At 41.7% G+C, this 24,542-nt stretch overlaps 1 protein-coding gene across 5 annotated transcripts in view; it reads left to right on the top strand.

Moving 5' to 3' along the window:
• Window positions 1-24,542, top strand: part of LOC117525655 (dynamin-2-like) — a 138,618-nt gene that overhangs the window by 9,800 nt on the left and 104,276 nt on the right. For all 5 annotated transcript variants that reach the window (XM_034187569.1, XM_034187567.1, XM_034187566.1 and 2 more), the window contains exons 2-4: window positions 10,146-10,219; window positions 22,835-22,984; window positions 23,078-23,281. In XM_034187569.1, coding sequence (XP_034043460.1) covers window positions 10,146-10,219; window positions 22,835-22,984; window positions 23,078-23,281 — 428 coding nt within the window. The remainder of the gene's footprint in view (window positions 1-10,145; window positions 10,220-22,834; window positions 22,985-23,077; window positions 23,282-24,542) is intronic.

The following is a 24,542-nucleotide window of genomic DNA, read 5'->3' on the forward strand; positions in this document are numbered from 1 at the left end:
GGAGTTGGAATGAAACAGTCAAGATGGAACTGAAGTGTAGATTTTCACTTTCAATTCGAGGTTTAACAAAACATTTGTAGCAGTTATAGATCTACACAGAGACTCCACGTTCAGGCATCATACATAGATTGCGACAGCACAGTGGCATATTGGTTTGCGCTGTGGCCTCACATCACGAAGGTCATGAGCTCACGTCCGCCTGGACCTTTCCTTGTGGAGTTTGCGTGTTCTCCCTGTGTTTGCATGGGTTCCCTCTGGGTGCTCTGGCTTCCTCCTCCTTCCAAAGACATACATGCTAAGTATATGTGGCCCTGCAATAGACTGGTGTCCTGTCCAGGGTGACCCCGCGCCACACCTTATGACTGCTGGGATACCCTTAATTGGAGTAAGCAGTTGAAGATGGGTGGGTGTGTGTGTGTATGTATGTATGTATATATGTATATATATATATATATATATATATATATATGTGTGTGTGTGTGTGTATATATGTGTGTGTGTGTGTGTGTGTGCGTGTGTGTGTATATATATGTGTGCGTGTGTGTGTATATATATGTGTATATATATATATAGTTAGGATGTTGTGTAAAATGTAAATAAAAACAGAATACAACGATGTACAAATCCTCTTCAACCTATATTCAATTGAATACGCCATGAAGACAAGATATTTAATGTTCAGAATGATAAACTTTATTGTTTTTGATGTATGTTGTTGATCTATGGCTTTCGCTTTGCATGATAGAGTTTTAACTTGCACTTGTAGATGTAGCGACAAACTGTGTTAACTGACAGTGGTTTTCTGAGGTGCTCTTGAGCCCACGGGGTAAGATCCTTTACACAATGATGTCTGTTTTTAATGGTCACAGGCATTCATTGTTGGTTTTCGGCCTTGCCGCTTGCGTGCAGAAAGTTCTCCAGATTCTCTGAATCTTCTGATTGTATTATCGACTGTAGATGATGGAATCCCTAAATTCCTTGCAATTGAACGTTGAGAAACACTGTTCTTAAACTGTTGGACTGTTTTTTTTTTTCATGCAGTTGTTCACAAGTGCGCAAGTGCTTAGTGCTTAGCTCAGATAAGGTAATTATAGTGGGCGATTTTAACATCCACACAGATGCTGAGAATGACAGCCTCAACACTGCATTTAATCTATTATTAGACTCAATTGGCTTTGCTCAAAATGTAAATGAGTCCACCCACTACTTTAATCATATCTTAGATCTTGTTCTGACTTATGGTATGGAAATTGAATACTTAACAGTATTCCCTGAAAACTCCCTTCTGTCTGATCATTTCTTAATAACATTTACATTTACTCTGATGGACTACCCAGCAGTGGGGAATAAGTTTCATTACACTAGAAGTCATTCAGAAAGCGCTGTAACTAGGTTTAAGGATATGATTCCTTCTTTATGTTCTCTAATGCCATATACCAACACAGTGCAGAGTAGCTACCTAAACTCTGTAAGTGAGATAGAGTATCTCGTCAATAGTTTTACATCCTCATTGAAGACAACTTTGGATGCTGTAGCTCCTCTGAAAAAGAGAGCTTTAAATCAGAAGTGCCTGACTCCGTGGTAAAACTCACAAACTCGCAGCTTAAAGCAGATAACCCGTAAGTTGGAGAGGAAATGGCGTCTCACTAATTTAGAAGATCTTCACTTAGCCTGGAAAAAGAGTCTGTTGCTCTATTAAAAAAGCCCTCCGTAAAGCTAGGACATCTTACTACTCATCACTAATTGAAGAAAATAAGAACAACCCCAGGTTTCTTTTCAGCACTGTAGTCAGAGCTCTATTGAGCCAAGTATTCCTTTAACTTTAACTAGTAATGACTTCATGACTTTCTTTGCTAATAAAATTTTAACTATTAGAGAAAAAATTACTCATAACCATCCCAAAGACGTATCATTATCTTTGGCTGCTTTCAGTGATGCCGGTATTTGGTTAGACTCTTTCTCTCAGATTGTTCTGTCTGAGTTATTTTCATTAGTTACTTCATCCAAACCATCAACATGTCTATTAGACCCCATTCCTACCAGGCTGCTCAAGGAAGCCCTACCATTATTTAATGCTTCGATCTTAAATATGATCAATCTATCTTTATTAGTTGGCTATGTACCACAGGCTTTTAAGGTGGCAGTAATTAAACCATTACTTAAAAAGCCATCACTTGACCCAGCTATCTTAGCTAATTATAGGCCAATCTCCAACCTTCCTTTTCTCTCAAAAATTCTTGAAAGGGTAGTTGTAAAACAGCTAACTGATCATCTGCAGAGGAATGGTCTATTTGAAGAGTTTCAGTCAGGTTTTAGAATTCATCATAGTACAGAAACAGCATTAGTGAAGGTTACAAATGATCTTCTTATGGCCTCAGACAGTGGACTCATCTCTGTGCTTGTTCTGTTAGACCTCAGTGCTGCTTTTGATACTGTTGACCATAAAATTTTATTACAGAGATTAGAGCATGCCATAGGTATTAAAGGCACTGTGCTGCGGTGGTTTGAATCATATTTATCTAATAGATTACAATTTGTTCATGTAAATGGGGAATCTTCTTCACAGACTAAGGTTAATTATGGAGTTCCACAAGGTTCTGTGCTAGGACCAATTTTATTCACTTTATACATGCTTCCCTTAGGCAGTATTATTAGACGGCATTGCTTAAATTTTCATTGTTACGCAGATGATACCCAGCTTTATCTATCCATGAAGCCAGAGGACCCACACTAATTAGCTAAACTGCAGGATTGTCTTACAGACATAAAGACATGGATGACCTCTAATTTCCTGCTTTTAAACTCAGATAAAACTGAAGTTATTGTACTTGGCCCCACAAATCTTAAAAACATGGTGTCTAACCAGATCCTTACTCTGGATGGCATTACCCTGACCTCTAGTAATACTGTGAGAAATCTTGGAGTCATTTTTGATCAGGATATGTCATTCAAAGCGCATATTAAACAAATATGTAGGACTGCTTTTTTGCATTTACGCAATATCTCTAAAATTAGAAAGGTCTTGTCTCAGAGTGATGCTGAAAAACTAATTCATGCATTTATTTCCTCTAGGCTGGACTATTGTAATTCATTATTATCAGGTTGTCCTAAAAGTTCCCTGAAAAGCCTTCAGTTAATTCAAAATGCTGCAGCTAGAGTACTAACGGGGACTAGAAGGAGAGAGCATATCTCACCCATATTGGCCTCTCTTCATTGGCTTCCTGTTAATTCTAGAATAGAATTTAAAATTCTTCTTCTTACTTATAAGGTTTTGAATAATCAGGTCCCATCTTATCTTAGGGACCTCATAGTAGCATATCACCCCAATAGAGTGCTTCGCTCTCAGACTGCAGGCTTACTTGTAGTTCCTAGGGTTTGTAAGATTGGAATGGGAGGCAGAGCCTTCAGCTTTCAGGCTCCTCTCCTGTGGAACCAGCTCCAAATTCGGATCAGGGAGACAGACACCCTCTCTACTTTTAAGATTAGGCTTAAAACCCTGAACCATCCCTTAGTTATGCTGCTATAGACTTAGACTGCTGGGGGGTTCCCATGATGCAATGAGTATTTCTTTCTCTTTTTGCTCTGTATGCACCACTCTGCATTTAATCATTAGTGATTGATCTCTGCTCCCCTCCACAGCATGTCTTTTTCCTGGTTCTCTCCCTCAGCCCCAACCAGTCCCAGCAGAAGACTGCCCCTCCTTGAGCCTGGTTCTGCTGGAGGTTTCTTCCTGTTAATAGGGAGTTTTTCCTTCCCACTGTCGCCAAGTGCTTGCTCACAGGGGGTCGTTTTGACCATTGGGGTTTCTCCGTAATTATTGTATGGCTTTGCTTTACAATATAAAGCGCCTCGGGGCAACTGTTTGTTGTGATTTGGCGCTATATAAATTGATTGACTATTGACAAAGTGGTGATCCTCACCACTTCTTTGCTTGTGAACGGCTGAGCCTTTTGGAGATGCTCCTTTTATACCCAATCCTGACACTCACCTGTTTCCAATTAACCTGTTCACCTGTGGAATGTTCCAAACAGGTGTTCTTTGAGCATTCATCAACTTTTCCAGTCTTTTGTTGCCACTGCCTCAGCTTTTTGAAATGTGTTGCAGGCATCCATTTCAAAATGAGCAAATATTTGCACAAAAACAGTAAAGTTTATCAGTTTGAACATTAAATATCTTGTCTTTGTGGTGTATAAAATTGAATATAGCTTGAAGAGGATTTGAAAATCATTGTATTCTGTTTTTATTTACATTTCACACAGCATCCCAACTTCATTGGAATTGGGGTTGTATGTATATATTAGCAGAGTTACCCATTCTACGCACGGTTAATAGAGGAATTTTAGCCATGGCATTGCATATTGTACATTGTCATCCTTCATTTTCATAGAGCAATTTGTGACATTCATGAGAGTCAAGTGAATGATGATAAAACGGTGATAGCATGTCATGTCACTGCAATGCTGTGGGATATGTATTGTTCTTTATTACATTTCATCCGTTTAGCACTTGGGGTTTTACAACCTAATGCCCCTTGCTTCTTGGGAGGTAAATCGACAGTCTGCCTGCTGTACACAGCAGGTACATTTTAAGTAAAAAAAAAAAAAGAAAAAAAAAAGAAAAATGCGCACCTTAACTCGTATGTGGTGTGCTGCCCTGATGAGATTCTAATTAAAGTCCACCCTCACCAGCCACTGCTACGTAGTAAGTAAAGTGTGATGCTTGCTACCTGACCTGAGTACCATGTGAACTGTGAAAATTAGGGCTCCACTGAGCGTGTCATGATCTAATATATAAGGCTGACCGTGTGTGTGTGTGTGTGTGTGTTCATGAATGTGCGCTTTCAACCAGTGACCTCCTCCTTGGTGCTTCCAGTCACCATACCGTTTGGTGTTGAAAGCTTAATTACTGTGGCTGTGCATAGTGAACACACACACACACATGGGTCAGCTTTATATATTATATATATATATATATTATTTTGTTAACCTTAGCCCTCAAGTGCCCCCATCACATCTGGGATGAGGTGTCATATCCCGGCTCATCCCTGTTTTCACCAGTTCTGCTCTTGAATAAGTGAAAAAGCTTGCTCCTGGTAGCATTAGAAAGTTAAAAGTATCCATGGAATTTGTAGAAAGCACACAATGTCTTTGTGAGAAGAGCAGGAGGGGAGAAAGAATAAGAAAAATAGCTAAGAAAGAGGTAAAATTGGAGAGGCAGCAGTCTCCCACAGTGCCAAATACACACAGGATCTTGGTCCCCAGACGCATCATAAAATTTCTGACCAATCAGATGCGTTCTTTATAACTTTTTATTTTATTGAATTATTAATTATCAGAAATCTGATGGCCATGGCCATCAGAACCATGGCCTCTAAATACGAGGCCATGGTTCTCAGCAGGAAACCGATGGATTGCCTACTCCGGGTAGGGAATGCGGTCTTGCCCCAAGTGAAGGAGTTCAGGTACCTCGGGGTCTTGTTCATGAGTGAGTGGATAATGGAGCATGCAGTTGGCCAGAGAATTGGCGCAGCAGGGGCGGTATTGCATTCGCTCTACTGTACTTTTGTGATGAAAAAGGAGGTGAGACAAAAGGTGAAGCTCTCGATCTACTGGTCAATCTTCGTTCCGACTCTCACCTATTGTCATGGGGGTTGGGTCATGACCGAAAGAACTAGATTGCGGGTACAAGCAGCTGTAATGGGCTTCCTTAGGAGGGTGTCTGGTGTCTCCTTGAGAGATAGGGTGAGAAGCTTGGTCATCTGTGGGGAGCTCGGAGTAGAGCAGCTGCTCCTTCGCATTGAAAGGAGCTAGCTAAGGTGGTTCAGGCATCTGGAAAGGATGCCCCCTGGCGCCTCCCTAGGGAGGTGTTCCAGGCATGTCCATCTGGGAGGACACCCCGGGGAAGACCCAGGACTAGATGGAGAGATTACATCTCCACGCTGGCCTGGGAACACGTCAGGATCCCCCAGTCAGAAGTGGTCAATGTGGCATGGGAAAGGGAAGTCTGGGGTCCCCTGTTAGAGCTCTTGTCCCCACAACCCGATCCCAGATAAGTGGTTGAAGGTGAGTGAGTGGGTGAGTAATTATCAGAAACCAAAAAACCAAAAACCAAAAAAAAAACTCATAAGAAGGGTGGGAAATGTATGGTTTATCAGTTAAATAAGATTTATTTTTAAGCTAGCCCCTCTTTAAACCACTGTCCTTATTCTTCAAACATAATAAATCCTGGTTGCAAGTAGTGAAATGATAGCAGCATTTACTCAGCCACCAGTCCAACACATACAACTGTACACACAGCCTGCCAGCTTTGGACATCAAATATTGTGTAGGACATACTCATGCTTTTGTACTTTGTTTGCCATCAAAACATTTTGAGTAAATTGTGATAACATACCTGGAGTTGTCCCTCAGGGAGAACAATATGACTGGAACAAAGAAACAGTTTGATGTCTCTACTGCATAAACCAAGTTTTTAACTTGCCAACTCATGTCGTCAACATCAAGTCTCCCTGACACGAGAATGACTTTGATTCACGCATGTGCACGACCTGTGTCATCCACCTTTTCTCAACAAATTGTGATTTTACTTTTTCCCTTCATTCGGGAATCATCGTGTGCCGTGTGACTGGGCCATAACAGCTGTCAGGGACTGAGATGTGAACACATCGCAACATTCTTCTCAGTGTTTGCAGTGTCATGCTCAGAACCAACTTTCACATACTCAAAGAAGTATGTCAAGCCCAATTCTTGCCTGAACTCAACTGACCTCCAGTAACCAACAACTCTTTGCATCCTTCTTTGCCTCACTGTGACTTCAGTGACCCAATAGAGGATAAATATTTGAGCCCTCACTACTGTAACTTAGAACAGGTTGTTTTTTGCCTCTTCTGCTGCTGGAGTTAATATTTGTTGATTGGAGGATCAGAAAACCAGAATTCTGACCATATATTTGGGTATATATAATTAGAATCCCAACGGGCCAGTGCGCACTGCATGCGAGTTAATGTGTGCATTTTTTTAACTTAAAATGTACCTGCTGTGTACAACAGGCAGACTGTCGATTTACCTCCCAAGAAGCAGGGGCCGTTAGGTTGTAAAACGCCAAGTGCTAAACGGATGAAATGTCATAAAGAACAATATATAGCCCACAGCATTGCCATGACATGACATGACATCCTATCACCTTTTTATCATCATTCACTTGAGTCTCATGAATGTCACAAATTGCTCTATGAAAGTGAAGGATGACAACATACACACAATGTAATGCAACTTACTACAACTTAACTAAAATGACATGAAATATACAATGACAAGGCTAAAATTCTTTTATTATCTGTGCGTAGAACGGGTAACTCAGCTAGTTATTATTATCAATAACAGATGTTATTATTTATTTACTTATTTTGTTATGTAAAGTAAATCACTATTTTTATATTACAGCCAGTTTTCATGAGATGTCAGGAGATGGCGGCGTGACTGTCTTCATTTCCATAAACCATTAAAACATGCAGAGGGTGTAGTATTGTATGATAAATATGTTTCGAGTAGGCAGTTCTCAAAAGCTGAGTGACTGTGCCAGAAGGACACTAATGAGTGAAGCCACCAAGACACAGACACAAGCCTGTAGGACTTACAGTTTTCCGTGGTTGTGACTGGAAAAACGGTGCATAGTGCAACTTCTGTCTCTTGCATCAGCAGTTATACGAGGTCTATTAGAAAAGTATCCAACCTTATTATTTTTTTCAAAAACCATATGGATTTGAATCACGTGTGATTGCGTCAGACAAGCTTGTACCCTCGTACGCATGCGTTTTTCCATGCCTGTTGGTTGCGTCAGTCGCCTGTGAGCAGGCTTTGAGTGAGGAGTGGTCCACCCCCTCGGCGGATTTTCATTGTCAGGAAATGGCAGCTGGAAACCATTCGAAAAATTTATCTGGCTTTCGGTGAAAATTTTACGGGCTTCACAGAGAATAAGGACTGTTACTACAGCTTTAAGGACAGCTTTAAGGACGCTCGACGCGCCGCGCTCCATGCCACCATCGAGAGCCACAAACCACCGGATCATTTCTAAACGGATGGCTCTGTGGAGCCGGGACCGTCGTGTGCCATTTCTCTGGTTATCACAAGAGCTGGACATCAACCATTTTCCGGCAGATTTCACTTTTAACAAGAGATTTTGTCATGGAAAGCCGAACAGAGGCTTCGAGCGTCACGATGGATTCGCTACTGGAACGAGACAAAACCACCTCTGTTTTGGTCTCACAGGACGGCTTTGAGATGGCGTTCAGACAGCTGTCGGTGGTTTTTCCATCGAGTGATTATCCGAGAAATTGTGGATGTGCCTGGACATGCCAGAACATGTCCCGTGAGGCTTCATCACGGTGTTGCTGTGCGCCATGCGGCACCGCCGTGACGCACGAAGCCTCCGCTCCTCTTTCCATGACAAAACTCCTGTAACAGTGGAATGTGCCATTCATTTCCAAACTGGACGCTGTGTTTTATCTGGGACGTCATCTGACTAGCACAGGAATTGTGAAAAGATGTGGACATCAGCACTTTTTCGGCACATTGAGACAGACGTGCGGAGGAATTCCGTGCATCGTGGCGGTGCCGCATGGCGCAAAGCAACGCCGTGATGAAGCCTCACAGGACATGTTCTGGCATGTCCAGGCACAGCCACAATTTCTCGGATAATCACTCGATGGAAAAACCACCTGTCTGAATGCCATCTCAAAGCCGTCCTGTGAGACCAAAACGGAGGTGGTTTTGTCTCGCTCCAGTAGCGAATCCATCGTGACATGCGAAGCCTCCGCTTGGCTTTCCATGACAAAATCTCTTGGTAAAAGTGAAATCTGCCGGAAAATGGTTGATGTCCAGCTCTTGTGATAACCAGAGAAAGTGCACACGACGGTCCGGCTCCACAGAGCCATCCGTTTAGAATGATCCGGTGGTTTGTGGCTCTCGATGGTGGCACAGAGCGCTGCGCGCCAAGCCGTCCTTAAAGCTATAGTAACAGTCCTTATTCTCTGTGAAGCCCATAAAACTTTCACCGAAAGCCAGATAAATTTTTCGAATGGTTTCCAGCTGCCAGTCTCTAACAGTTTCTGAAAAAATTCTGATGGAAAAAAAGCCCAAATCATTCCGCCATTTCCTGACGATGAAAATCCGCCGAGGGAGTGGACCACTCCTCACTCAAAGCCTGCTCACAGGCGAATGACGCAAACCGACAGGCGTGGAAAAACTCATGCATGTGCACGAGGGTTCAAGCTTGTCTGACGCAATCACACGTGATTCAAATCCATATGGTTTTTGAAAAAAATAATAAGGTCGGATACTTTTCTAATAGACCTCGTACAGCTTCATAGTGCAGTGAGTGACACAGTAGAATGTTCTTAAAAGAAAAGGGAAAAAAGTAACAGTCTGCTAAAGGCACATGGGAGACTTGAGCTTGGATTTGATTCATTTTCTTGTATGAAAATCCTTCTGTTAGACTAGTAGCATTGAAAATGAAAAGTACTGAATGATTTTTAGATTCACTGACATTATTTCATTGACTTTATTGTTGACTTTATTATTTCATTGTTAGAAAACTCAGTATTCATGGGGAGAGGAAAGTGGACGGGAATCACTGTTGTGTAACATCCTGAGTGCTATGTCAGTGGGGGGGGTGGCGCTCTCTTACCTTACAGCTCAGTCTTTGCTGCTGTTGGCCTGGAAAATATACAAATAGCAGGACAGACACGGGCACATAGTCTCATGGCTGGGAGAGATTTGTAGTTAATGACCTGGAATTGATCACAGTTCTATTGAAGAGGAGTTTCCATTCTGAGTGTGTGTTTAATTAGAGACACTTCTTTCCTTTTGCACTATTCATAATGGATTGGCTGTAAGGCAAGCTTTGCCTTGCATCAATAATACACTTGCTCAGAAACATGCTGCACAATGTAAATAAACACACTACAAATACATTTTACATTGTTTTTTCTCTCTTTTGTTCATTAAAGCCTCATCTAGCCGATGATGATGTAATAGATTTAATGATCATGCACTCAGTTCTTTATCCTCTGTTGCGTTTATCTGGTTGAACACATTTGTCAGGTTTTGTCTGTGTGTTGCTGAAGTTGTCATCTGTTTCTCTCTCAGGGACTTTTTGCCACGAGGTTCTGGAATTGTCACCCGTCGTCCTCTCATCCTCCAGCTGGTTAACAGCAAAGCAGGTAAAAGCTTGTTTCCATGTTTGTGTGTGTGTGTGCACGTGCACATTTCCAGAGACAAGTATGGGTGTCTACACAACATTCTCACACATGTAATGTGTAACGTACATTAGTGATTTTGTCTTCTTGCAGCTTATAGAAGGCTGTTGCTTAATTCACTGACTCAAGAGTTCCTGTGCTGTCCCTTCATGTCCCACGTTCTCCATTTTGTACTCTCACTTTTCCTTTGTCATCAATAGACTTGTGTTCATAAGTTTACATACTCTGGCAGAATGTTGTTTTCTTGGCCATTTGTCAGAGAATATGAATGATAACACAAAACGTTTTGTTCACTCATAGTTAGTTGTCGTATGAAGCCATTTATTGTCAAACCACTGTTTGCTCTTTAAATCTCAACTGACCAAATGACATTGATCAAAAGTTTCCATACTCTTGTTTTTAATACCGTGTGTTGCCCCCTTTAATGTCAATGGCAGCTTGGAGTCTTTTGTGGTAGTTGTGGATGAGGCTCTTTATTTTCTCTTATGGTAAAGCTGCCCATTCTATTTGGAAAAAAGCCTCCAGTTCCTGTAAATTCCTGGGAGGTTTGAGATCTCCCAGAGTGGCTCCATGATATTGAAGTTAGGAGACTGAGATGGCCACTCCAGAACCTTCACTTTACTCTGCTCTAGCCAATAACAGGTTGATTTGGCCTTGTGTTTTGGATCTTTGTCATGTTGGAGCATCCAAGTATGTCCCATGCCTAGCTTACCAGGCTGATGAGTGCAAATTTTCCCCCAGCATTTTCTGATAACATGCTGCATTCATCCTGCCATTAATTTTGGCCACGTTTCCTGTGCCTTAATAGCTCACACATCCCCAAAACATCAGCGAGCCACCTCTATGGTTCACAGTAGCAGTGGTGTTTAATTTTTACTTTACCCTTTATTTAACCAGGTTAGTCCCACTGAGGGGGAGGTGATGGTCTAGTGGTTAAGGTGTTGAGCTTGAGACCAGAAGATCATGGGTTCAAATCCCCGCCTGACTGGAAAATCACTAAGGGCCCTTGGGCAAGGCCTTTAATCCCCTATTGCTCCCGGTGTGTAGTGAGCGCCTTGTATGGCAGCACCCTGACATCGGGGTGAATGTGAGGCATAATTGTAAAGCACTTTGAGCGTATGATGCAGATGGAAAAGCGCTATATAAATGCAGTCAATTTATAAATGCAGTCCATTTATTTGAGATCAAGATCTCTTTTGCATGGGAGATCTGGACAATTATAAAGTTTCCAATTCACCTAACCTGCATGGCTTTAAATGTACCTTTCATCATTGACCTTGTTAACTTCTGTCCAAATGTAAGTTTTATGATTGTGGCCAAAAAAATTAAATTTTGGTCTCATCACTCCAAATGACCTTGTTCTCTGTGCTGTTAAGCGTATTGTATGCAGGATACTTCGCGGCAATTGCGTAGTAATGGCTTTCTTCTGGCGACTTGATCATGCAGCCCATTTTTCTTCACATGCCTGCTTATTGTGCATCTTGAAACAGCCACACCACTTTTTTCAGAGTCCTGTATTCCAGCTGAAGTTATTTGTGGGTTTTTCTTTTGCATCCCAATCAGTTTTTCTGGCAGTTGTTGCTGAGATTTTTATTGGTCTACCTGACCATGGTTTGGGTCCAACAGAATCCTTCATTGCCCACTTCATAATTACAGTTTGAACACAGCTGATTGGCATTCTCAGTCCCTTGAATATCTTTTTATTAGGGATGTCCCGATCAGGTTTTTTTTTGCCCCGATCCGATTCCGAGTCATCTGATTTTGAGTATCTGCCGATACCTTTGCTTTGACAATTCTTTTGCTTTCCCTGTGACTCGGAAACCAAAACGTCAGTGCAGTACTGGATGAAAGATGCAAGGGTCTGTCAGGAGCCCAGAAACTCACTGACACACACACTTATTACAAGCAAACAGATCACAGGTGAGGATTCAAACCCATTTGTGTCAAATTATGTGCATGCTCTCAGGCAAGAATCACCAGGGTATGCAAACTTTTGATCAGGGTCATTTGGTTAGTTTTTGTTATCATTATGATTTAAAAAAAAAAAAAAAAGTAACCAGTTGTTTGACAATAAATGGCTTCACTAACCATGAGTGAAAAAAGTTCATTAATATTCTCTGATAAATGGCCAAAAAAAAAAAAAAAAAGAAATTCTGCCAGAGCATGTAAATGTATGAGTACATATGTTTTGTTTTTCTTCCCACATATGTAAGTTGCAGATTTCCACAGAACAACAGTAAAAGCTAGAGTACTGCACTTTTTGAACACAAACCTCCACCAACACATTTTCCAATTCAACAAATTTTTACCTTGGAAAACCTTTTAAGGTCAAATTCTTGTTTGAAGTTGCTTTTCATAATCTAAAGTATGATGCAAAATATATATCAAAAGGGCTTTTCAATGTTAATATCAAGTACCTGCTAAATCCGCAATACGGATCAGATGTGGCTCAAACTTAGTCTATTCATTAAGAGTGTCATTTTGCACCTGATTGTCACAAATGAGTGATTGAGGCAATTTTGATTGAGATATAATGCCAAATGGCTTTTCAGTATTAAATTCAAATGTCCACAAAATGCAAAATCCAGTTCAGAGCCAGATCAAACATTGTCAGGTGATAGTGAGTGTCAGTCTGCACCTTAAGATATAATGTAAATAAACATTAAATGGGATTTTCTATGTTGAATTTAAATGGCCACAAAATCTGCAATCTGGATCAGATCCGGATCGAACATTATCGGTCGATAAAGGATACCATCCCACATAGCAATCTCAAATATGAAAGAAATTTGATCTTTGACAGAATTATGAATTTTTGAAAATTTGTTCAAAGATAAACATCAGGATTTTTCCAGTTTTCCCAGATTTCTCCTGACCTTTAACCTATTACCTTCAAAATTGAATCATGTCTTGCCTATCAGCATGTGAATCTTAAATAAAAATTTCACAACAACATAGGAAAAATAGTGGGCTCCAGGCTCTTCACAAACAAACAGGGGCAAGAACATAACCTCCTCGAACTTCATTAGCAGAGAAAACAAATAGAAAACATCAAATTAAAAAAAGTCAGAGGAAAAACGCCACTATCAATAAATAGGAAATTAAAAAATACATCAGCATAAAATCCAGTGAGGGAAGTTTTCCGGAAATTCATGGAAATCCGGGTTTTTATTTACGTGGTGAACATTTATGGGTTATTTTTGATAGCATACGTCAGAATCCATTCATGCTCCACACCCAAACAGTTGGTGGCGGTAATGCACTGTGTTGGTTTGCAAACCACCAATGAACTCAAAAGAAGAGTTATTTTTGTTTTCTTTGCCCACATCAGTCTGTGATCTGTCTTCATGATGTTTGTATTTGTAAAATTGTTTGGAAAAGTCTGTTGAAACATCACAGTGGATATTAAGTCTCACATTTTCACGTCCTGAACCGATACTTCTTTATGTTCTCTAATGCCATATACCAACACAGTGCAGAGTAGCTACCTAAACTCTGTAAGTGAGATAGAGTATCTCGTCAATAGTTTTACATCCTCATTGAAGACAACTTTGGATGCTGTAGCTCCTCTAAAAAAGAGAGCTTTAAATCAGAAGTGCCTGACTCCGTGGTATAACTCACAAACTCGTAGCTTAAAGCAGATAACCCGTAAGTTGGAGAGGAAATGGCGTCTCACTAATTTAGAAGATCTTCACTTAGCCTGGAAAAAGAGTTTGTTGCTCTATAAAAAAGCCCTCCGTAAAGCTAGGACATCTTTCTACTCATCACTAATTGAAGAAAATAAGAACAACCCCAGGTTTCTTTTCAGCACTGTAGCCAGGCTGACAGAGTCAGAGCTCTATTGAGCTGAGTATTCCATTAACTTTAACTAGTAATGACTTCATGACTTTCTTTGCTAACAAAATTTTAACTATTAGAGAAAAAATTACTCATAACCATCCCAAAGACGTATCGTTATCTTTGGCTGCTTTCAGTGATGCCGGTATTTGGTTAGACTCTTTCTCTCCGATTGTTCTGTCTGAGTTATTTTCATTAGTTACTTCATCCAAACCATCAACATGTTTATTAGACCCCATCCCTACCAGGCTGCTCAAGGAAGCCCTACCATTATTTAATGCTTCGATCTTAAATATGATCAATCTATCTTTGTTTGTTGGCTATGTACCACAGGCTTTTAAGGTGGCAGTAATTAAACCATTACTTAAAAAGCCATCTCTTGACCCAGCTATCTTAGCTAATTATAGGCCAATCTCCAACCTTCCTTTTCTCTCAAAAATTCTTGAAAGGGTAGTTGTAAAACAGCTAACTGATCATCTGCAGAGGAATGGTCTATTTGAAGAGTTTCAGTCAGGTTTTAGAATTCATCATAGTACAGAAACAGCGTTAGTGAAGGTTACAAATGATCCTCTTATGGCCTCGGACAGTGGACTCATCTCTGTGCTTGTTCTGTTAGACCTCAGTGCTGCTTTTGATACTGTTGACCATAAAATTTTATTACAGAGATTAGAGCATGCCATAGGTATTAAAGGCACTGCGCTGCGGTGGTTTGAATCATATTTGTCTAATAGATTACAATTTGTTCATGTAAATGGGGAATCTTCTTCACAGACTAAAGTTAATTATGGAGTTCCACAAGGTTCTGTGCTAGGACCAATTTTATTCACTTTATACATGCTTCCCTTAGGCAGTATTATTAGACGGTATTGCTTAAATTTTCATTGTTACGCAGATGATACCCAGCTTTATCTATCCATGAAGCCAGAGGACACACACCAATTAGCTAAACTGCAGGATTGTCTTACAGACATAAAGACATGGATGACCTCTAATTTCCTGCTTTTAAACTCAGATAAAACTGAAGTTATTGTACTTGGCCCCACAAATCTTAGAAACATGGTGTCTAACCAGATCCTTACTCTGGATGGCATTACCCTGACCTCTAGTAATACTGTGAGAAGTCTTGGAGTCATTTTTGATCAGGATATGTCATTTAAAGCGCATATTAAACAAATATGTTGGACTGCTTTTTTGCATTTACGCAATATCTCTAAAATCAGAAAGGTCTTGTCTCAGAGTGATGCTGAAAAACTAAATCATGCATTTATTTCCTCTAGGCTGGACTATTGTAATTCATTATTATCAGGTTGTCCTAAAAGTTCCCTAAAAAGCCTTCAGTTAATTCAAAATGCTGCAGCTAGAGTACTGACGGGGACTAGAAGGAGAGAGCATATCTCACCCATATTGGCCTCTCTTCATTGGCTTCCTGTTAATTCTAGAATAGAATTTAAAATTCTTCTTCTTACTTATAAGGTTTTGAATAATCAGGTCCCATCTTATCTTAGGGACCTCGTAGTACCATATCACCCCAATAGAGCGCTTCGCTCTCAGACTGCAGGCTTACTTGTAGTTCCTAGGGTTTGTAAGAGTAGAATGGGAGGCAGAGCCTTCAGCTTTCAGGCTCCTCTCCTGTGGAACCAGCTCCCAATTCAGATCAGGGAGACAGACGCCCTCTCTACTTTTAAGATTAGGCTTAAAACTTTCCTTTTTGCTAAAGCTTATAGTTAGGGCTGGATCAGGTGACCCTGAACCATCCCTTAGTTATGCTGCTATAGACGTAGACTGCTGGGGGGGTTCCCATGATGCACTGTTTCTTTCTCTTTTTGCTCTGTATGCACCACTCTGCATTTAATCATTAGTGATCGATCTCTGCTCCCCTCCACAGCATGTCTTTTTCCTGGTTCTCTCCCTCAGCCCCAACCAGTCCCAGCAGAAGACTTCCCCTCCCTGAGCCTGGTTCTGCTGGAGGTCTCTTCCTGTTGAGAGGGAGTTTTTCCTTCCCACTGTAGCCAAGTGCTTGCTCACAGGGGGTCGTTTTGACCGTTGGGGTTTTACATAGTTGTTGTGTGGCCTTGCCTTACAATGTGGGGCGCCTTGGGGCAACTGTTTGTTGTGATTTGGCGCTATATAAAAAAATTGATTGATTGAATAAATATAGAGATAGAACAGTAACAGTCCAATGTGAGTATGTGGTCTATCAAATAGTAACAGGGCACCGCAGTCTCGTTTGAACCCTGCGTGACATCACAGGATTTAACCACTTATGAGGACGTCTACTCTGTTGCGCAGTATATACACAGCATAACTTCACATGGATAAATGGTGTACTGTTTTGTTTTTCGGCATCAATCACCGAAGCGGTCGTGAAAAGTGTGGTTTTTTTTTTTTTTTTTTTTTTGGTTCTCAGTGGAGAAGAAAAGACAAAGCGAGTGGGAGAAGTCGTGCCATTAAGCGTTAGCCTACACAGCTAACCAGAGTAGCTCCGTTGTCTCGCCTGCAAAACTGCCTCGACACATTTGTGCTCCAGATCATAAACAAACCGCAACACATGTCCACTTTCCCAGCGTATCGTCACTTTTTCTTTGCATTTTCACTTTGTTTGCATGTAAGTTGCTGTAAAACCCATTAATAATGCCGTGGTTGGTCCTCTGGATGTAGAGAAATTACATCATATGCATCATATTTTACCCCTTTAGCGCCCGCCCTCAAACAAGACTGCAGTCTCCAATAACACCGTATTCTAATCCATGTGACAGACTGTGTATTGTAGTTTTGTCATCTTGCCAATATGCGAAAATAGTCTGTTCACACAACTTGTAACTTGTATCGTAATGATATCCTGATGATCCTGGGGTGGACAAATTTACCTGACCCAATAAAACATTGATTTTATTTTATTTTTTTTTTTGGTGGGTAAATAGACCAAAAAATGCACAAGAATGCATATGAGATTTCAATTTTTTGCGGGGGCCTTTGGCCGGTGCCAAAAACTTTCATGTTTTGTTGTTTTTTTTTCCCCGTGGCCTAGTTTTATCACTGAAAATTATACATCTACATAAAACTACAATTTTTAAAGAAATATAAATACAGAATTTGAAGTCTACAGCAGTGTTGTATTTTATATTAGGGTATTTAAAAGTTCTGTTTTGAAGGTCTGTGGGGATTGGATATGGATTTGTTTCGGCCATAACCTTGTTGGTGAGACATTTAAGCAGACAGGATTTAACAATGCCTGCTACTGCCACTGGTTTAAAATAATGTATTTATACACGATAATATACACACATACATACATATTTTCATACATCTTCAACTGCTTATCCGGGATCAGGTCATGGGGGCAACAGCTCCAGTAGGGGACCCCAAACTTCCCCTCAGCCAGGCCACATTAACCACATCTGACTGGTGGATACTGAGGCATTATCAGGCGATTGTGGAGATATAATCTCTCCACCTAGTCATGGGTCTTCCCCGGGGGTCTCCTCCCAACTGGAGGTGCCTGGAACACCTCCCTTGGGAGGCACCCAGGAGACATCCTTATCAGATGCCCAAACCATCTTAGCTGGCTCCTTTCAACACGAAGGAGCAGTGGTTCTACTCCGAGCTCCTCAACTTAAGCCCTGGTCCCACCAAATAATGAACAGTGAATAATGAGCCAGGCATCATGTTTTTTAATTTCGGTACGAGAGGAGTTATTCAACATTCGTAGGAGAATAGTTGCTCTGAGAGGCTCTTAGAGGCAGAATATTTGGCTAACAAGGCTCATCTCTGACCGTGGCACCAATTTCAAGAAATTCAAAATTTAGCAACAACAGCATGGGGCAGTTTGTGTAAGAGGTAGTACGAGGACAATCGAGTATTTTAGAGGCATGTTTGTGGTAAGGACGAGGCTGTAAAAGCCCATTATCTCAGCGCCTGGCAGCTATGAGGGACCGGAGAGGCTATTTCTGGACAGGCTCAGTCCTCTTGCAAACACAATTCCACCTGCTCTGTGTGTCGGACGTTGTATATAAAATTATTATTTTGTAGTGGATTAAGCATTTTCTGTCAGAGGTTGGATGTTGAAAACACCTCTAATCACTTTGGAATCGCAGAGGACCTTTTTTCCCCTCTGTCTCTCGTGCACTGAGGTGAACATATTTGGAAATCTTAAAAAGGGTAATTATTTGTAATGTTTTTATTGTAATGGCTTGGTAAAAAAGTTGCAGGTTCATTACTTCTATATAATCAGCTGTAAAAGTATGTCTATGATAGATTTAATATCTTGTTAATGGATCAGGAGCTCCGTTGTATGTGCGCACTGGTGCAATGACGAGCTTAAAACGAGCATTTAGGCAGAACACCAGCTCGCAAAAGAGTGATTTTGCAGACAGTAACAGGCAAACACAAAGGTAAAAGTTGAATCGCAGTGTGAAAATGACTGTTTAAAGCTGCAGGACAAATAAAGCCAGCGAGAAGAAACACAGAGGCGACTGTCCAGGAATGCAGAACAGCAGCGTGCGCAAAAGAGCAATTTTGGAGACATTAACAGATGAACACACAGTTAAAAGTTGGATTACGGTGTCAAAAGAAATAAAGCCAGTGAGAGGAAGCGCAGAGGCAGCTGTCCAGGAACCTGTGGTTCGGTTCTGGTGCATTTAATGACTCTGGAATACAGGTGAACAGCAGCCTGACACACGGTGCACACCGGCCAGACTGTATTAGAGCGTCTATTTTTGGACTGTGTTTAAAAAATGTGACAACATCTTGAATGGATACTTTGACATGAAAGCCCACACTTTAAAGGGACCATGTGTGGGAGGGGTGGAGGGTTGGACCAAACCCATACCTAAACATGCACCAACGTTGCGTTACATGACGCTACATGGATCATATGTGGCTTGATGTGGATCGTATGTGGCAACACGAGCCATTCCAGGCTGCACAGGTCTCAAATGATGGGTCAGTCGTGCCTCGCTAGAGGCTGATACCTGGCACATGTGAGGTACACAGAGCCACATAGAGCCGCCTTAGTTGAAGATAAGTGATAGCTTAAATGTGGATCATTCTTTGAATAATCGCTGACACACCCATGCGTAGGTCATTCTTCATGGCTTATTATTCAGTGGGACCGATGCTTTATCTCTAAGGGCCACCCTCCTGAGGGTGTAGGTGTTTATAAGCTTCGTTTCAGCCTACTCCTTTTGGGCATCATGTATCTATCTTACCTAATGTCTGCTTACAATCATGTAAATTTGTTGCTCAAATAAAAACGGTGAACTGTACTGAACCCATTTCAGCCGCTGGAACCAGCAATTTTTCTGTTTATGACCCAACCCTCATGACCATAGGTGAGAGTAGCAATGAAGATTGACTGGTAGGTTGAGACCTTCACCTTTTGGTTCAGCTCCCTTTTCTTTACACAGTATGGCATGGCAAATGGAATACCGTCCCTGCTGCACCAATTCTCTGGTCAATCTCACACTCCATTGTCCCTTCACTTGTGAACAAGACCCCAAGGTACTTAAACTCCTTCACTTGGGGCAAGACCTCATTCCCTACCCTTAGTAGGCAATCCATCGGTTTCCTGCTGAGAACCATGGCCTCCGATTTAGAGGTGCTGATCTTCATCCCAGCCGCTTCACACTTGGCTGCAAACCAACCCAGTGAGTGCTGGAGGTCACAGTCCGATGCTGCTAACGGGACCACATCATCTTCAAAAAGCAGCGATGAGACCCTGAACACACCAAATTGGAAACCCTCCTCCCACTGACTATGCCTCGATATCCTGTCCATGAATATCACAAACAGGATTGGTGACTAGGTGCAGCCCTGGCGGAGAACCCACAAGAAACAAGTCTGACTTACTGCCAAGAACCAGAATGCAGCTCTTGCTTTGTGATTACAGAGATTAGATGGCCCTGAGAAGGGACCCCCTCAGTCCATACTCCTGCAGCACCTCCCACAGTATCTCCAGGAGTACCCGCATGTAGACTGGATGGACATACTCCCAGCCTCCCTCCAGAATCCTTGTGAGAGTGAAGTGCTGGTAAGTTGTTCCATGGCCAAGATGGAACCCACATTGTTCCTCTTTAATCTGAGCTTCAACAATCTGCTGAACTCTCCTTTCCAGCACCCTGGAGTAGACTTCTGTACTACTGAGGGTGCTCCAGTGTGATGTAGTAGTTTCTCAAAGTGTTCCTTCTAGCAACCGATTACCTCCTCAGTTGAGGTTAACAGATTCCCATCCTTACTGTATACAGCTTGGATGGTTCCCCATTTTCCTCCCCTGAGGTGTTTCACGGTTCTCCAGAAGCACCTTGGTGCCAACCAAAAGTCCTTCAACATGATTGCACCAAAGTTCTCCCACACCCCCTGCTTTGCCTCCTTCACAGCAGAGGCTGCCACCCTTTGGGCTTGTTAGTACCATGCAACTGCCTCCAGAGTCCTTGGAGATAACCTGTCCCGGGTGGACTTCTTCTTCAATCGGACAGCTTCCATGACCACCGTTGTCCACCACGGTGTTTGAGGGTTGCCGTCCTTGAGACACATAAGACCTTCAGCATTTTGTTATCCTCCTCTAGACGTTCCCAGTTAACCCGCACTATCTGTTTGGGCTTACCTGGTCTGTCCAAAGTCCTCCTCCACTTTCTGATCCAACTCGCCACCAGATGATCAGTTAATAGCTCTGCCTTCTCGTCACCTGAATGTCCAGAAAATGCGTCCTCAGATCAGATAATATGATCACAAAATCGATCATCGACCTTCGGTCTAGGGTGTTCTGGTACAATGTACCCTTATGAGCATCCTTAAGTTGGAGCATGGTCTTCATTATGGACAGTCCATGACTAGCACAGAAGTTCAGTAAGAAATGACCACTCTGGTTTAATTTATAAATGAAACTGTGAGTGAGAAGTGCCTTGCATTTTCTCGTCTGCCACTGTCTGCATTGTTGTATGTGAAAGGTAAGTGAGACGTTTTTTGCAGCAGCTGGCAGGGTGCATAAAGACAGAAGCTCTGTCTCTTTGTTTGTTTTGGGTTTGTGGTCACATTTGGATTTACTCAGAAGCCCCTGCGGTACTTAAACTCAAAACTGGCTTATGAGTAGCTGACAGTGTGCCGAGTCAATACTAAAAATTAACAGTTAGCCGTAATGTCTGCTAAATTTTTTTAGCAGTTTAGCAATTTAATGTTCTAAAAGTTAACTTTTCAGTTAGTGGATTTGTGGTTATTGAAGCTAACTTTTTGGTTATCTGTGCCCACTACTGTTGAAAACTGGTATATAGTTTGAAGTCCGCATTTTCAACACACATTCAAACGGAAACTCAGAGTGTGGGGGATTTGATGGGAGGACTGTTTAATTTGGTCATGTGACTTTGGCGTGTCTCCATGTGAAATGACTCCAGAGGGTTAAAAAAGAAAAAGAACAAAATCTAATACACGTCCCTGCACTGAAATGTACTGTATATCTGTACACCAATCATATGCTTTTTGCACAGCCCCATTCCACTACGTTATATTTATTTAACACTGAACATAATTTTGACTGTTTACTTCTTATAGAATTTTTTTTTTCTTGTCTTTTTAGGTCCCGAGTAGGACAACGTCCTACGAGAACCCTATTGTAATTGCTCTGTTTATCATTATTATTATTATTATTTACACTTTTCAAATCCAAATTTCAGCTTTTTCCCATGCTCAAAAACTTACCAAATTAAGTCATATACGGGCCCTCACGGAACGAGGGCCTGCATATGACTGCTTGCAGTCCTAGTTTATTATTGTTGTTATGCACCAATAACACCAGATCAAATTTCTTGTATGTGAGAACTTGGCAATATATTTGATTCTGATTCCAGGGGCCACAACACTGCTCTTGGAGGGCACCTTCCTTGCATTGTTTTTTCCATTTCTCTGTCATCCAACCACAAGTGATTCGTTGAGACTGGTGTTTCCTAGCTCTTGATTGGCTAAGCACACCTGACTTAAATAGTAATGGGTGAAGCAGTGAGAATTGGGATACATACAGGGCAGGTGATCAAAAGGAGCAGACTTGGCAACCCCTGATCTACTCCATGTTAAGTACCCATAATGTAAATATGAACATTTCTCCATTCAGTTCCACAAAGATGTAGTTCTTAAGAGCTTAGTATAAAAAGTATGGACAAAACATCCCCAAATACTAATAACCTCATCTAACCCCTCAGGGCTACTGTAAGTACCTCTTGGCTTCTTCCTTGTTTACACTCTGAGTTGCCACAGCAGAACGGAGGTGGATCTGCATTCTTGATTTGGCACACATTTTACACCGGACCCTTTCCTGGCCAAACTCCACATTATATGGAGGCTGGGCAGGGTGGTCTCAGAGTTGTTGTCTGTGATTATCAGGGCAAGCATCAAATGAATGGATTCAGTCAGTTAGTGAATCTGCAAAACGTGTGTAATTGAGTGTGTTTCCCAATCCTGGTCTGTGGGGCCCATGGCATTGTGCACTGTCTAATTCTTGCTGCTCTTATTGCACATAAAGAGCCAAACCAGGTATGTTCCGTTGTTGAACCAGCGGTTTATTGGCTGAACACACTTAACTGATCTGATCTGGTCTAAATAGATAAGGGACAAATGGAAAATATGTAATAATATGGATCCCAAGGACCAGGATTGGGAACCACTGATGTAATCCACTCATCTGCATTAGAAAAATGCTTCCATACCTCACACCAATCGCTGTCTTCCTTGTCTGTTCTCTAAAATGTATCCTTGTAGAGTATGCAGAGTTTTTGCACTGTAAAGGCCGTAAGTTTGTGGACTTTGATGAGGTCCGTGTGGAGATTGAAGCGGAGACCGACCGGCTGACTGGATCCAACAAGGGCATCTCCCCAATTCCCATTAATCTCAGAGTCTACTCCCCGAATGGTAATGCACAGAAACACTGGCACACCTTTTTTGTTGCTGATCTTTTCATTCCTCTGTCTGATTTGCACTTCTTCCACCATCAATGTCTCTCAGTGCTGAATCTGACGCTAATTGACCTGCCGGGGATGACCAAAGTGGCCGTGGGAGACCAGCCTCCAGACATTGAGCACCAAATCAGGGACATGATTCTACAGTTCATCACCAAGGAAAGCTGCCTGATCCTGGCGGTCACCCCAGGCAATACTGACTTGGCTAACTCTGATGCACTCAAGATAGCCAAGGAAGTAGACCCTCAGGGTAGGCACAGCTGTGTGTGTGTGTGTGTGTGTGTAGTCATTTAATGTGTGCACTTAATGTTAAACTTTTTTTTCAGAAAGTAATTGTTTTTACTCTAATCTGATACAAGGATAATTAGTTTTGCTATATTGGACCCAGTTCACTTCTTTCATTGGCAGTAGAAACCAGTTCATTAGAATAATTAAGACTGATTATTTTCTCTTTTTAAAGGCCTTTTCATTTTTAGTCTGTATTTGAGCTGTCCTGCCAGTGTGTAGACCTGGGTTTGAATCCTGCTCATGCTACCTGTTTATATCAGGGATATTTAATCTGCATTGCCTCTGTCCACCAAGCTGTAAATGGGTACCCACCTTTGCTGGGGAAGTAACCTGCATCATACTGGTGTCCATCCAGGGGGAGCTGTAGACTGTTGTTGGCTTCACATTACAGAATTCGGAGATGAGCAACAGTCTGATTGGCCTCATGGCCTATACAGGGCTCACTTTTTATTTGAAAGAGAACTGGAGGTGATGGGGGATGTGCAGGAAAGGTCACCCACAAGGCTGTGAAAACGCCACGGATCTGTGAAATTCCGCGGATTTCATCATTTGGGGGGGGGGGGGGTGTTAGTGTTTAACTCTGTAATTGTGATCGTCACTGAGTTTTTAAAATGTCTATCGCAAAGTGTTCTTTTTTTATGACATCGTGCAAGTTTTATAAGACCGCGGTGGTCCGCGGACACTGATCAGTAAACAAATCAGTGTCCTCGGATCCCCGGAGTTTCAAGGAGAAAAAAGCCTGGCTGTTGCGACAGTTGTCATAAAGGGAGACTGGTTGCTTGCAGCGGCGACGCTGTGCGGCTCCTGTGTGAAGCTTAAGCTAAACGTAGCATGTGGACATCACAAACCTTTAGAGCTCTAAAGTTTTTAAAAGAAGACTTGTGCAGAATGTCTGTGTCACGGACCGGCGTTGGACAGAGAGAAGATGGCGAGAAAGACGGTTTGAAAAAGTTTGATAAGGACAAAAATCTGTGGAATTGTCGCTAGCTTCATCAACACAGATGAAACAGAAAAAGCGACTGTGCCATCAGGAAACACGGTAAGGATTTTTCTCTCTCTGGAAAATAAACATTATGCCGTTCAAACAGGGTTTTAGACAAGATTATGTGATTTATTTATTTTTTTTCATTAATCTTGACTTTCTTTCATTGGGGAAAAATTATTTGAATGGATTTACATGAATTTCCACAAGAATGTAAATGAGGTTTTATTAATGTAGACTT

The sequence above is a fragment of the Thalassophryne amazonica genome, chromosome 15 (assembly GCF_902500255.1).
Source record: "Thalassophryne amazonica chromosome 15, fThaAma1.1, whole genome shotgun sequence".
Taxonomy (NCBI): Eukaryota; Metazoa; Chordata; class Actinopteri; order Batrachoidiformes; family Batrachoididae; genus Thalassophryne; species Thalassophryne amazonica.